Source organism: Labrus mixtus, chromosome 20 (assembly GCF_963584025.1).
Source record: "Labrus mixtus chromosome 20, fLabMix1.1, whole genome shotgun sequence".
In the NCBI taxonomy this organism is placed as follows: domain Eukaryota; kingdom Metazoa; phylum Chordata; class Actinopteri; order Labriformes; family Labridae; genus Labrus; species Labrus mixtus.
In genome coordinates this window covers 15,091,176-15,106,530 of record NC_083631.1, presented here as the reverse complement: position 1 = coordinate 15,106,530, position 15,355 = coordinate 15,091,176, and the positions used below count along the sequence as shown (strand labels likewise).

The following is a 15,355-nucleotide window of genomic DNA, read 5'->3' as shown; positions in this document are numbered from 1 at the left end:
CAGCTGCTCTGTAAGGCTCTTTCTGACAATCTCAGTCCATTTCACATTAAATGTCTTTTATCAGGTTAGCTGTATTTAAGTTTAACTCTCTTTTCCCAAAAACACAATATTATTTCTTTCTTTTAATAGTCAAAACTGATACATGTAAACACGTATTCCTTTATGATTTGTAATTACCTGAGCGTCTGGTCACACAGCTCTGCAGGTTATTATCTTTACATTAGCCTACTTAAATTATCGTACTTTATTGAATTATGCCTTTAATTGTAGGTGTTTATTACTCTAATTACTTTTTCTTTAAGTGGCAGTGTTTTTTGTTTTTTTTTACCTTAGAGTTTACTTAATGTTAAATATTTATACCTGGGAACATTCTGAAAATAATGTGGTTTTTTTTAAAGTTTATTTTAGGGGCTTTTTATGCCTTTATGTTAAAGATAGGACAGTGAGAGAGTCAGAAATCAGGGATAGAAGGAGTGGGGATTGACATGTGGGGAAGGAGCCACAGGCCAGATTTGAACCCTGGCTGCCCACTTGAGGGACTAAAGCCTCCGTACATTTATGTTTGCTGTAAATGTTTTCAGATACTTACATTTATTCGTGTGGTTTTTATAATGCTACTTTACACACAGGCTACTCCACTGTAGGTTATATAACATTGAATATTGCACGTTATACCCAGCAGTTAAAAACCTTTTTAAATACAAATTATAGTTTGAAAATATTTCAGTCTCTGATTTATAATTCTCTATATGTAGAGAACAGTAGACCCTCCATGATTAGCTTGAAAACACTACATGTTAAAGCAGTAGGAATAAAAACATTGTGATCTGTGATCTTGTTTTGTGATGTACTTTTGGATTTTTTCCCTCACACGTTGTGAAGTAACCCTCTGATGCAAAGCTCACGTTCAGACCTAAGATGAAAACCACATCTTTCTTGTCACATTTTCTCCATCATCAGATCTGCAGGTTATGAGATGACAAGAACACTGAATGTGAGAAGTAAAAACCACATCCTGTATTCAGATGTGCTTTAACATTCGACTGTTTTTTTTTAGATATTTCCGTCATGATTCTACAGTTTATTAAGCAAACTTCTAAAGTCCAAGGTGACTTACATCTGAGCGTAGAAACAACACAAGCAAGAATCTAGAGAGGAGGAAACAATGTCATAAAGCCAACCAGCAGTTTTAAGTCTGATCCAGATGCCGACAGGCAGTGCACAGAAGTTTGTTTTCATGACTGAAAAAAGTTGGCAGGTGTGACCAGATGTTCTACAATGTGACAGGAGTGTTTTGACCAGTTCATACTTCCTGTGAACGCAAACGAGGAAACAATATAGTGACGACAGTACATTTGAAATGTTCCAGTTCATGTGCTTTGTGTTTAGGTCACACAGGGTAACACCCATCACAACACGTTGACTAGACACATTCTAGCAGGGTTTTATGTGGTGTTGTATCACACAAATGATTGTATAATAATCTTTTCTTGTATCTTGTTGCAATAATATGAGGGACTGACTATTGAAGATTAAAGGTGTTTTATGGTTTTCCCTGAAAATAAATGGCTTTATCTCCTGGGACACACACAAGGCAACACCAGGAATATATCTCTAAATGTTCATATGACTATTCGATTTTGTTAGTTTGAAGATAAGATTCACATTTTCCCCACATCAAAGTGACACCATTGCAATTTTCTGAATTAATTTTTAATTAAAATACGAATTTATCCACAGATTAAAAATGAAAGGCAGAAAAAGCAAAATGTAGCTACAATCAGGCACCAATGATACATGTTATTTAATATCTTTTAACAATTGCGATAACGCAACAATACATTATTTACTGATCATTATTTAATATTTATTTATTCAACTGAAGACGGGGCGGGCCAAAGCAGCCCACCATAGACATTCATGGATTCTCCATTATCGATATCTTAGTAAAGACCAAAGCTGATCCTAACCCCCCCCCCCACCACCACCACCCACACTTCAAACTCCTTTCACTACCGCACAAGAACTGGAGCTTTTTAAAAAAACAAACAAAAGAAACAAAGAAAAACAAAAAAACAGCCAAATGTCCACAGGAAGAAAAAAAAGAACACTAATTCAGTCAGAAATCGAGATAAGAAGAGAGTGTATTGAATATCAGACGAGCTTGCCGTTTAGGTGGAAGTTGGGAGTGATCAACCACACACACATACTTTTTTTAAATGACCATTAGCCCTGAAGAACAGACGACGAAGCAAAAAAAAAAAAAAAAAGAGCAAAGTGCAGGAGCAATAGCACGTACTACAGCGCAGAGTAGCCGAGACACAAACACACACACACACACACACACACATACAGTATGGTATGAAAACATTAGTTAAGACATCCCACCATGGCAGTGGTGGACATGGCTTGGCGAGACATTCCGGCACTTGTGATTGGAGTTTTCTTGAACTAAGGGTGCTTTTTTTTTTTTTTTTTTTTTTAAGGTGGGGGTGACTAAGGCAGGACACTCTGTTCACAAAACAACGACTGCAGTGCTGCTTTGAATCTGCACCAAGTTTAAAAAAAAAAAAAAAAAAAAAAAAAAAACAGAGAACAGATGAGTACTGCAGGGGCCCTCAGCACCCACAAGAAGAGGGGAAACAGAAACAGAGGGGCTGGGTCAGACGGGTAGAGGGGCTGAACCATATGAGGGAAGAAGTAAACATCTTTGGAGTGATATCTTTTCAGCTGTCATGGGAGTATAGCAACATTGATAAATCGTTGTGTCAAAATATGGCAACTTCTCCACCAGCGTTTTAAGGTCTGGGTGATAAGGAAGGTGGAGGTGAGAGATTCAGCACTGAGTGAGATAAAGGGAAAGGGAAACCCTGACTCTGTACATGGGGATGGGGACATTAGACCCTGTTTAAGACTGCAGAGGACAGAAATGACAGACTACAACAGCTCTATACCAGCTTTCACTCTACAACTGAACGAAAGGTCGAGTCATACGGATCACAATCATAGATTCACAATCGTAACGGTAACTGTCCTCGTGCTGTCAGTTTAGAAATCCATGAAATTCATGCAGTATTAACAAAAAGAACAGAAAACAGACCAATATTATTTTTTCTAAACATAAATAAATTGGATTGCAAGAATAAGTCAATGAGAATGGCATCTGGCAGTTGATGTATTTCTTTACATTGTAGTGGGATGTAAACAGATTAATTTGTTAGCCTGACTGTCACACTTCAGTCTCCCCTCAGTCTGTCCTTAGCTTCCTTCCCGTTGTGGTGTGATTCCTTCAGCGGATGTAGACGTCCCTCCCCCAGTCGTCCTGGTTCTTGTTGCGGCTAATGTTGGCCCCTGTGTCCACAGGGTCCTGGCAGTACCGCTCCCTCAGCTTGGCGCGTCCGTGCGACTGTGTCTGGCTCGGCATTGGAGGGTGGTTCAGGTTCTCCTGGTCCGGCTCGGCGCCCTCGTCTTCCCAGGAGGCCTGTCTGCCGTGATGCTGTGCCAGGTGGAGGCGACTGCCACCGCCGCCTCGGTAAGGCTCAGGCTCTTCGTAGGGGTCGGTTTCAATGTCCATGCAGGAGTCGCCGGCCTCAGTGTAGGCCGAGTCCCGGCTGCCCTGGGTCTCTGAGTCGAAGGTGTCTTGCCTGGACAGGCCCCGCCCATTCCCTCCCCGCAGCTGACCACGAGAGGAGCGCATGTATGTTTGCTGCTGCTGCTGCTGCTGAGGTTTTCCTCCCAGGTCTGACTGATAGTCATGCAGGGTGTCGCTCCCTCCACTCTCTTTTAGTGGCCCCTCTCTCTTCTGCTCACCGTGCACCAGGTACGGCCCCTGCAGCCAGTCACAGCCATGCAGCACAGCAACCATGCAGACACACACAGCAGAGCAAAAACCAAAGTGTCAGTGTAGTGAGGGTAAGTCAGCAGGATTAGCAAGAGACAGGCAACACAAAAAAAAAAACGATTTCACTACCTCATATACAGACCTTAGGTTTTCAAAGCATTAGTGGTCATGACGGAACTCAGTTTGTTTTAAACACACAGCCCTGGTTTGCAGCATGCACATACACTAACTTGTACTAAAATGAGTCAAAACAAATACGAAATTTCTGTTAGCCAAACAAATTAGTTCTTTTTGATCATTATGAAGACGTGATACCCATACAAACAAACACAAACACATCCAGGCCTCCATTCAAGAAGCAGACTAATTGTCTACCATGACAACAGTGCCACCTTCTGGCAGATTGACATATAGCACACATAGCGGACAATAAAGGAGAACTACCATTACCAAATGGTTATATAACTATTTGAACTATTTAGCACATGATGTTCATACTGACTTATTTTGTAAATGATGAGATCTATAAGGTTCTTATTCTGGCTGTTATGTTCTGTGTGGATTATTTTGGTTGCCTCTTTAATAAAATATCAATAATTACATTTTATGAAGCATGTTTTTTTCCAGCTAGTTTGTGCATTATGCCGGCATGCTGTCAAAGGCATAACTACCTCTGACAATATGAAAAAAATGCATAATTTTTGGGAAGCCAGCAGTGATTTAGTAGATGACACTGAGGCTGATTAGTACTTTCCTGTTAAAATAATTATGAAAGATTAGAATTGACAGAGTGTTAGTAACAGCCTCCACCAAACTGAGCGTTTCTGTTTGAAGAGGCGGACATGACTTGCTGTTTTCAGGGGCGGTGCCATGGCAACATGGCGGAGGACGGCAAACTGGATTCAGCCTCCCAGGGAAGTGTGCAAGAGAAAGGAGGCCACAGAGCTAAAGAGGGGAAAGTGGGAGCAGCAGGTATCATTTTACTCTTGGTTACGGAGGGTGCCCCCCCCCCCCCTCCCCACCTAGGGCAGGCGGGCCTTAAGGGTATTCCTTAAGTCCAGTGTGGTTCTGGTGGAGTTGCTCTCAGGGTTTAACTCAGGGAACTGGATTTTGTGTGAGGGAAATGAAGTAGCTCACTTATTTGTAAATTCCTGCATAGCTGTGTTAGTATGAATGTATTTTGTGTTTATATGTACAGCATAAACAGGGTTTTAATGCACTTTTCCTTCAGGGTAAACAGAGCGTGCAGCTAGTTTGAGGTTGACATTGAGTTGCCGGAGTCCCCCCCCCCCCCCCCCCCCCCCCCCCCCACCCTCCATAAACACGCACACTCTGCAGGACTTCAGAGAGTGTGTTCTTCGACTTTCACTTCGTTCGCTACAACACCGTCCATGTCAGGCCACAGATCCATGTTTCTGCGCAGGGAGGTGAGCACCTGTACCTGCAGGTTGGAGACAGGCTCGGGGGAGGCAGCCAGGGCGGCTGTGGCCATGGTACGGTTGAGCAGAGGGTTGGGAGGGTTGCTGCTGGGGGGGTGTGTTGCCTTCCAGTACGCCTCCAGATAGTCAGCCAGGTGCTCGCAGGCGTCTTCCAGCTGGTTCTCGTCCAGTATGATGTCAAACAACTCCTGCACATACAAAAACAGTTTTTGGTGGTTTTTTACGGAACCAAAACTGTTTGTCCTGATTTAAGAGAAAATAAAGTAACTGTTCTTAGTTTTATTGCTACATTGACAAAAAGCAGAACTCACAGGTGGGCACTGGGCCAACTTGTCTGCTGCAACCATCTGCACATTTAGGTGTTTAGCCTGGGACTTCCCCCTGGATTTGATGAGCCTCTGGAGGACCTGCACAGACATACCAGCACTTAGTCAACTAATAAACAATCATTCATGTTAATGTGCAGGTGCACTTGGAAATAATGATGGCTGCAACTAAAAGGGACGCTGTTTGTAGAAGCATAATGGCAGCGTGTAATCACAAGAGTAGAACTAAAGGCGTGCCAAAAGACTTTCCAAATTGAATAAAATACTTTGTTTGGTCTTATATGCTTCAAAGAAATATGAACTGAATCATCTCATGGCTGCGTATCAGTGTGGAGATCAGTCCTACAAAGAGCTGCACTCAGTCAGAACAGGAAAGGAGGGGAGGCGATAAGATGAGGGACAGAGGAAGTTTGCCACAGAATCTTTTTTTTTTTTGGTCTTTGGACTGGTGCTCTTATCCAACATCTACTCAGAAAGACACCAATTATATTTTTGCAAAAAAAATTACACAAAAAATGAATAAACTTTAATAATGTAGATTTGACCACTGGTGTGTTCATCTTTAATTGCAAATTATTATTGCATCCTTAAATTTAAACATTGGAAAAAAAATTTAATTTCAAATGTACAAATTTAGCGGTGCATAAAGCAATATTTTCATGCTCAGATTTAAATCATTTGGACAGAGTGTTTTTTTAAGCTTTAATGTTTTTTTGTTTTATGTTTTTATTTAAGGAATCAGACCAGGTTGGTTTGTTGTTATTTAATTAGTAAGTAACATGGACGGGCATCTTGAATCTAGGTTTTGAATGTCAGACCTCACTTCTTACTATGAATAATATGACAAAGAAAGAAGTCATAAAAGGATCAACATTGGAAATATAAATGCCAACCATAAATAGAAGCAAACATGGGTTTGATTGAATAAAATCTTCAATCTAAAGCTTTCAGATCAGCTGTTGCCATACCTTTGGTGAGGCTATTTTGATATAGACAATAATGGGGGCCAGGGAAGTCTTTGCCAGCTGAGTAGGGTGGTTTATAGTGTCTGCATCCAGCGCCACCAGCTGGAGGGTGCGGGCCAGCTCGAAGATACGCTCGATCTCGCTCTGCACCTCAGCTGAAAGCCAAGGACACAAAAAAAAGATGTCAATAAGGGAAAAATAAGTAAATACATCAAGGACAGCAGGAAAATGACCAAACTAGATCTCTCTCTGAGGTGATACAGTACTGTATAACAGCCATACTACCTCTGCTGTGTGCATAAGTACATAACTGATGTGTTAGTACTTCATCATGCACGTCAGTTCCATTTATGCATCGCTAAATGGAGCAGCGCAGCATCCTCATTCCTTTGCAACCTCCCAACATTCAGAGTCCCCTCCTGTGCTTCTGATGATTATTTTTCATTCCTAGCTGCTGAGGAGGGAGGCACTTAAGAATGAGATGCATGTGGCACTTTCTAATTGCAGATGATAAGGGCACAATTTCTCACCATGAAAATAGAAGAGAAAAACAAAAATACAAACACCCCCATCAGAGAAATTAAGTGGAACATTAGTTCTTGTTAGCACTTCAAGGCCCAGTAGTAATTATTCTATCAGGTGAACTACTCAACTCTGTGGACTGCTTGAGTGTTTTGTTTTCATTGTTCCTCAACAACACCCTTTAAAAGCTTTGTGTTTTGTATTTTGAGTAAGGTTGTATAAATATATTTTTATCAGCCTGTTGACGTGTAAAGACAGAGATTAAAACCGGAAACTAGAATGTTCCCTGCCTGTCTGGTCAAACCTCAGCGCCTCCGAGGTGTATGTGCTGCCAACCCAGCGGCTGGGAGAGATAACGGGAGCAAGGCAATCTGCAGAGCGACAGAGGCCTGCACACAATTCAGCAGCCTCCAGAGGGCTGAAGGATAGAGAATTAAAGCTGGAGGCAGAAACACAGGGGCCTCCACACAGTGATAAAAACATGAACTTTAAACTCCTATAAAAGGAGAAGAAGGCTAGACTTCCATTAACCTCAACAAACTTCTGCAAATTTGGATTTGACCGCAGAGAGAAACTTGCCACCACTAGAGGAGAAAAAGTGCAGCTTCTTTAGAGGCTATCCCCGAGTGAAAGTGCAGACATACATAAATGGATAGCATAAATACGTAGGTCATAAATGGACCAGCTCATTCCTGTCATATTTAAAAGCAGGTACCAGCCACCCTGCTGCCCTCCTACGGATCTAGTTCTGCTTTGGTTTTGTAATTCTTCCCTTTTTCTTAGAGACTACAGGCTGTCATGTGGACGCATGAGGAACAGAGAAACTGACAGTGCAAGCAGACAGGCAGACAAACGGTGTATGAGCAGACGATGAATAAAGTGAGACGAAAAAAATGGAGGAGGGAAGGAGGACAGAAACTTCATTGTTTTGTCACAAGGAGAGCATACGTACCCAGTACGTCTGAATCAAAAGAGGGTGGTGGAGGAAGGTGGGAGAGAAGGTTGGGCATGTGGGGAGGACGGGTTGGTGAAGGGCAGAAAAAGACAGGATGAAGAAAGACAGAGGAGGCCAGATCAGAGTCAGGCAATCAGAAAAAAAAAGTATAAAAGGGAAAACATGACACTTTCAGGTCTCTATGGATGGTGTACGACAGTACCTGTATAGTCTTCTTTCTCTTTCTACCCTCTAATGTGAAACTACAGTATGTCAACTATTGCATATTTTAAATCATCTATTCAAAATTACAGCTAGCCCCCATACATTTTATTGTCATTTTTGGATCCAAATGAAAGGCTATCACAAGGTTGTAGGCTTAGTCAAAATTATTCAATTATATATATTCAATTACTTTTTTTTGTAAACCTGTTTTCACGTGTGATTCGAATTGTAAATGTTTAAATTTTGCAGCGAAATAGATGTGCATGAATAATAATATAATATATAATATTCTATAATTTGAACGGATCAAATGTAAAGACAAAATCCATGAATCAATCAATCAATCAAATAAAGAATACTTTGCACTGAGTGACATATTTTAAAACAATGAATACAGCCAGTAGTTTAATATGAGCCGCACACAGCATTCTGCTTCAGTGAATGCTCACTAGAGCAACTAATGTTTATTATTACACTGCTAAAAATAGACCCAAACAAATACAGTATAACCTCTTGTTTGAGTGACATTTGGTAAAACAACAGTTACCAGCTGCTACGCTGTCTATCTAAATAAGTAACAGGGAACACTCAAAGCTATAAGGACATGATACACAAACAGTGAAATGTGTTTAAATGGATGCTATCTAACAGGATGTGATGAACAGAGATGGTTTCTAGTTGTAAGTCCTCTTTAAAGATCTGTCAAACATCGTATTTCAGATTAAACGTGGCTGTGTGTTGTCTCACCCAGGCTTGAGCGGGTGTTGGAGCGCTCGATGATGGTGTGTTTGCTGGGGTTGTTGAGGACTGAACGTTTGGCCAGGGAGATGTCTGCCGTTACCCGCGTGATGGATATCCTGAGACAAACACACATCAAGCACACCAGCCGTTACCATGCTAGTAAGCAGAGACCGCCTGAGAAAGTGGATGACGGATAGTTTCGTTCTTACCTGCCCTCAAACTTGTGTTTCAAAAAGTCAAAAAGCGCTTTCTGCATCATATCTGTCACCTAAAAATGACACATAAAGGGGTAAGACGACAAAAATGAACCAGAAGAAAAAAACTTGAAGTTAACATGTAGTTTGTGTGTACCTCATATCCTTTGAGTGACGGCCCCACGAGGATGATGGGTCTCATGGAGGGAACCACGTCATAAGGAGGGACATGCTCCATCTGAGCCGGGGGAAACACAGCACCAACACTAGGGTGAGTCACGTTGTCATGCTGTGAGTGAACTCAGAGCACACATCAGAACCTGACGTTCAGTCACATATGAATCAACACTGAAGTCCTCTCTGTCCGCCTGTGAGCTCAAACACTGATGGATGGTGAGTTTCATTTACCGGGGTGTGAATGTTGGGAGGCGAGGATCAATTTCTCACAGAAAGCACTTGCCTGTTTTTTTTTTTATCTGCTGTCTCTCACATAATTAAAATGTCCATAATTAAACCCGAGTGTCAGGAGAGCTCTTAGGACTGTGCTGCTGCGTTAACACAGACGTCATGCTTCACACTCACATCAGCACTGGGTGTGAGATGTCCAGTTATTTCTGCCAGTGATTACTGAGGTGTGAAAAATATTTTTTTTTCTATATGTGGGAGTAACTTTCTGTTATTCTAAGAAGTTAAAGCTTTTATTTTTTTCTGGTTGATCAATTAGGCTGGAAGTCCCGTGAGTAACTTTCAGGTTGATTGTCGATTTTGGCGACCTTTGCCGACGAAGCGAGACCTCTTAATCTCTTTGCTGATTTTGTCTTTTACATGTTATTAACAAAAAAATCATACTATAATTATTTTAACAGTTCAATTTAGAATGCATCAACAACCTTTGCAATGGAAAAATAAGGTCTGTTTCTGCAGCACGGTTGTTCATCTCTTTGTCTAAAACGTACCCTGCAGATCAGCTTCAAGCCTTGAAAATACCTACATAGACTTTATGCTGGTGGCCTGTTTAGCTTTTTTAGCCCATAAAGAGGCATCAATATTCATTTCAGTCTTGCTCAGTCAATATTTCTGTTGTTTTAATACCCAAAGGAACACATACATATTTAAAGAACAGAGATACCTATACATACTCTAGCATATGGCTTTCCTTCACTGATTTACACTGAAAATGGAGACACCAACAACAGCTGCAGAGACTTCCATATAACACCCACACATACACTAAATACATACTGCAGTGCATGCACTTTAGACTTATTTGTACATTATGATTCATGAATGAATCATCCATAAGAATTCCATAAACATTTGTTCTCTTTAGAAGCGTTCGGTTCTCCAGTGAGAATGAGGTGAAAACAGTCACACAGCCATATATATATACTCTAACAGCAGTGAAATTGGATGATTTTTCTGATCTGTATTCTCCTCGGCGCATGCTGCACTGCTCTTGAAGCATGAGATAGAGCTGGAGTGCTCCAGTACATTACATTACATAAAGAGCACAGCGACGGAAGCTCATTTCACCTCATTTGTATTCACAGTGGCTAAAAATACATATTTTAAAAGTTTCCAAATGGCTCTTGTCTCTACAGGGGCAGAGCTGGAGCCCTGAACATAACAATAGTGCTCATTGGTTTTGAATAACAGGAGCACAGAGTAAAGTGTAGTGTGCTGAGTAACAGGGAGGAGGCTGTACCTATTACAGATCTGGATGAGAGATCAATATTACACTTTATTGTGACTTATGAGCAGCTATGTTTAGATATTGTGGCTCACAGATGTTTAATAGCAAGGCAGATATTTTGAGCTAAAATGCTAAGTGCTGATTCATTTTGGACAAAAAGAGTTTTCTAGATAGATAGATATGAAGATTACTTTTTATTTCCAGAATGTGATTTTTTAGGGGCGCATTATAGCCTAGCGGTTATGATGTGCACCCCATGTCCAGAGGCTGTAGTCCTCGTCGCAGCGGCCTTTTTTCGATTTCGACCTCGGCCTTTTGCTTCATATCATTCCCCACTCACTCCTCCCAACATTACCGGACTCTCTTCAGCTGTCCTTTCCAACAAAGGCAAAAAAAAAAAGCTCAAAAATGTAACTTGAAATGTGATTTTTACTGAATGCTTCTGAAATATTTTCAAATTAAATAGTGTGATTTATTGTCGCTCTATACAGACTTGTTGTTTGAAATACAATGTTGAGGTATTGTGGTTAATATTTGTCTTGTTTACATTAAAGGTAAGGTAAATATCCTAAGTAAGAATAAAGATTTAAAAAAAGGTCTATCAAGAGAAGTCTCAATGTGAGGTCGTTTCACTCCTGACATAAAACGCTTTTGCTCTGCAGTCTCAACATGTGATTCAAATTGTGATGAGAAGCATAAAAAGTGCTGATTGTGGGATGCTGTCACTCGATGCAGCCGTCATAAAAGGAAATGAAAGCATGTCGGGATGTGTTACTGTTACACTCTGACTAACAGGGTCTCTGATGGTCCCGCACCTGCATCTGCACACTGACAGCCGTGATACGCGCGCTGGGGAAATGACAGAGGCGCCACTGTGATTTACAAACGACGCCGTGAATATTTGAGCTCTAATGTGTGCTTTGAGGTGTGGAAAGATGTGTGAAGAATTATTCTGAGGACTGATTTCTCACTAGCACACGTCACCGCGAGAGGGTAAAATGCAAGACAACGGCGGAGAAGAGGATAGAGAAAACGTTCAAAAATGTTATTGTGTTAGTCTGACACTCACCGACTTCTGTTTCTGTTTAGCTGGGCCACCTACAGTTTCAAACCACACAAAAGCAAGAAGAAACAAAGAAAGCACAGAACAAAAGAGCACATTTTAGTTATTGACAGGTTAGAACGGGGAGAGGAATTGGGGGTTGAGTTGATTATTGATTAAACCAGAGTTAACTGGTGAAAATATAAAAATACATACAGTAGATTCAGACTTAAATGCAGCAGCAGCCATTTCAAGGTTTATCAGTTAGTTCAACACCTCCCCCAGCCAGTCGACAAGAACAGAGACAAACATCAAAACATATCAAAAAGTAACCGTGGTGAGCGTTATATTCAGGAGCGAAAGGAGCAGCAGGGACGGTTCAGTTGTGCGCAGTTAGTAAGAGACGGGGAAGGAGAGATTATTTCTGATCTCAGAGCAGTCGGGGGACAAATCTGAGAAGGAGGAGGGAAGCCGGAAACAAGGTGTCCTAAGCCTCCTTGTGTTACCTTCTTAAAGAAGGGCAGGCGGTGGGCGTTGGCCTGCGGGGATGTTACGCTGCCTGACTGGCCCTTGGGGGAGCGAGGATCGCCCTGGAACTCAGGGGGCTCCTCGGCGTCCAGGTCGAGGGGGTCAACGTCAAAGGGCACAGTGGACATGTCCACGTGAGCTGATGAAGGCGGGAGGGTGGCCGGGGGTCAAGAAATAGAGGGAGGAGAAAAGGAAGCAGAGAAGGAATAGAAAGAGAAGAGGCGAGATCAGAAGAGGAAGAGAGAAAAGGAAAAAAAAAAAGAGGAAAAGCAAACACGGGAGTAAAGAGAAGTAAGAATATGAGATGCATCTAGAGAGAGGCATGGAGGAGATTGCAAAAGATGGCATACATACTGAGATCGAGAAAAATGACATAATATGATTGAACTGTAAATAGCATTGACAAGAGTTTTTAAAAGAAAATATCTGATCATTATGAAGCACAAACATGTGAATATGAAGAAGGATAAAGTGACAAGAAAGCAATAAAAAAAAAGGTTTGAAGTGTAAAGAGGAAACTGGAGGAAATAAATATGGAGTGAAAAGAAACCAGGCTGAGAGGAAAGCTGGGGGGTCAGATTAAAGGGTCGTCTAGAATAATGTTGGTGATGCAGGTATGTCTGATGTGAGGGAGGGGCCAACAAGGCAGGCAGGTGTTTTAAAGGGAATCTTTTAGTCGGATTTGTGATGATAAAGTTACCAGCCAAGAGATGACGGGTAAACAAACTAACTAACAAACAACTGCTTAATATGACGCTAAGGCTACAACTAGCTCAGCGCTGGCACAAAGCTTAGAAACAGCAGGAAACAGCTAGCCCCCGCCCTGCCAAACAACAGAACACAAAATCTGCTGCTGAGCACCTCTGAAGCTCATTAATTCGCTTTTTAAATCAATCTATCAAATGAACTAAAATCCAAAAAGTGAAAAAGAAAAACTAGGCCCATTAAACCGACAAAACTGCAAACTGATGTTTTCACACCAGTTTATGTATTCGTCAGACACGGTGTAACTTGTTCAGCTTTGGAGGTGATGGATGGTGTTGTTTTTCCACTTGTGGAAAGATGAAGGTGTTTCACCCTGCTAAAAGTCTTTGTGCTGAGCTGCTTTAATACAGTGGGACTGAACTTCTTCTCAAAGTCATATAAATAGAAATATTTCCCAAAGTGTTAAAGTTTTATGTCAGTTCCAAAACCAAGTGTGTACAAGATGTTTAAGGCAGGAGTAGTTTCTATGGTTTCTCTATTTGATTGACATAAAGTCCATTACAGCTGTTTATTTTTCCCCTGTTTGCTCTCTGTCTCTTTTTGGATATTGAGCAGCAAGTCTGTGTTGTCTTGGCGATGGCAACACACACACACACACACACACACACAGAATCACACACACACACACACACACACACAGAATCACACACACACATACACACACACACAGAATCACACACACACACACACACACACACACACACAAACACACACACACACACACACACACACACACACACACACAAACACACACAGAATCACACACACACATACACACACACACAGAATCACACACACACATACACACACACACAGAATCACACACATACACACACACAGAATCACGCACACACAAACCAGACATACTTATCAACTTTAATGAGAGTGAACAATCCTGGCTCTATTTCAGTCCCGTCCTGCGTGCTTATGACAGACCTCCTAAGACCTCTCTCACTTCACACAGCGACCCACAGAGACGCACCGCTCGTGAGTCATCATCATGCTTGACTAACTAGACAATTAAAATCTTTATATGAATATCAGGCACCTCTCTCTCTCTCTCTCTCTCTCTCTCTCCCTCTCTCACTCTTGTCAGGAATCTACACACCCACACAAACCGGCACAACGTCACTGTTATGCAGGGGTTGATAGGGAGACCCCCTTGACCTCACCTGTGCCGGGTGGGGTGGGCCTACGTGTTCCCGTGGCAACATCAAGACTGGAGCTTCCTCCAGATTTACTGGAACAGAAAGAAGACACAAGTAATTAAAAAAAACAAAAAAAACAGAAAAAAGCACGCTTTATCATAAACTTTTTTCAAATCAGAAAAATCTAAATTTGATATATTATTATACCATTAGCATTGTAAGGATTCCTCCCATTAGAGGACAATAATGGTCTTACTTTGCTGTAAACTAACTGCAATGGTGACATAAGCAGGACAAAAAGGCTTATAATCAAAGTGAATTGGGAAATAAAGAGAAAAAATTATAACATATTAAAAGCAGGAGGTTTATCCACATGCATAATATCACATGAGATCTGTTAATTAAATAAACAAACACCTTTCTGGATATATAAAACTAAAGCCTCAACTACAGAGCTCTACAGTATATAAACAGATTGTAGAGGATCAATCCAGTGACTCACTGTTGTACTTCTTTCAGTTTTTAGGAAGCTTTACATTAACTGGTGGGTGAAGTAGTGTGACTCATTTTGAAGCTGTTATTTATAAAATCAGATCTTCTGCGACAAGGGAACGTCAGGGTTACCTCGAGCTGAGTCGGTTCTGTCTCATCCTCTGCTCCTGCAGCAGTCGGGTGTTCTCCAGTTTGACCGGGCTGGGGATGAAGCCCACCTCGCAGCCCTCCTTCACCAGGCGCCCGATCCACCAGTCGTTATTGTACTTCTGCACACAGGAAGGAAGGGGCTTGTGTTGCTTCAAAGCTTTAACAAAACATATACAACTGAATTGCTAAGGCTTTTTCTGTCATTTAAGTCTCATACAGGATAACTGGATAACTGGGATCTAAAAAAAAAAAAAAGCAAGATTATGTAGTCAAAGCGACCAAAATCAGATAGTTAAGAAAGTGAAAGCAATACTTTCTTCTTCCAAATTTTTTTCCACATTTGGATCACC

At 41.4% G+C, this 15,355-nt stretch overlaps 1 protein-coding gene across 3 annotated transcripts in view; it reads right to left on the bottom strand.

The window, feature by feature from the left end:
* Window positions 1-1,697: 1,697 nt before the first annotated feature.
* The window catches only part of cacnb1 (calcium channel, voltage-dependent, beta 1 subunit), a 30,513-nt gene continuing 16,855 nt past the window's right edge, over window positions 1,698-15,355 (bottom strand). For 2 of the 3 annotated variants that reach the window (XM_061065785.1, XM_061065787.1), the window contains 10 exons: window positions 14,988-15,124; window positions 14,388-14,455; window positions 12,429-12,589; window positions 9,345-9,425; window positions 9,203-9,261; window positions 9,000-9,109; window positions 6,575-6,726; window positions 5,592-5,687; window positions 5,283-5,468; window positions 1,698-3,829 (listed from right to left, as the gene is read on the bottom strand). In XM_061065785.1, the coding sequence (XP_060921768.1) occupies window positions 3,290-3,829; window positions 5,283-5,468; window positions 5,592-5,687; window positions 6,575-6,726; window positions 9,000-9,109; window positions 9,203-9,261; window positions 9,345-9,425; window positions 12,429-12,589; window positions 14,388-14,455; window positions 14,988-15,124 (1,590 nt within the window). In that variant the 3' untranslated portion in view covers window positions 1,698-3,289. Of the gene's footprint in view, window positions 3,830-5,282; window positions 5,469-5,591; window positions 5,688-6,574; window positions 6,727-8,999; window positions 9,110-9,202; window positions 9,262-9,344; window positions 9,426-11,949; window positions 11,979-12,428; window positions 12,590-14,387; window positions 14,456-14,987; window positions 15,125-15,355 lie in introns of all 3 variants that reach the window. The other variant, XM_061065786.1, reaches the window with a different exon arrangement.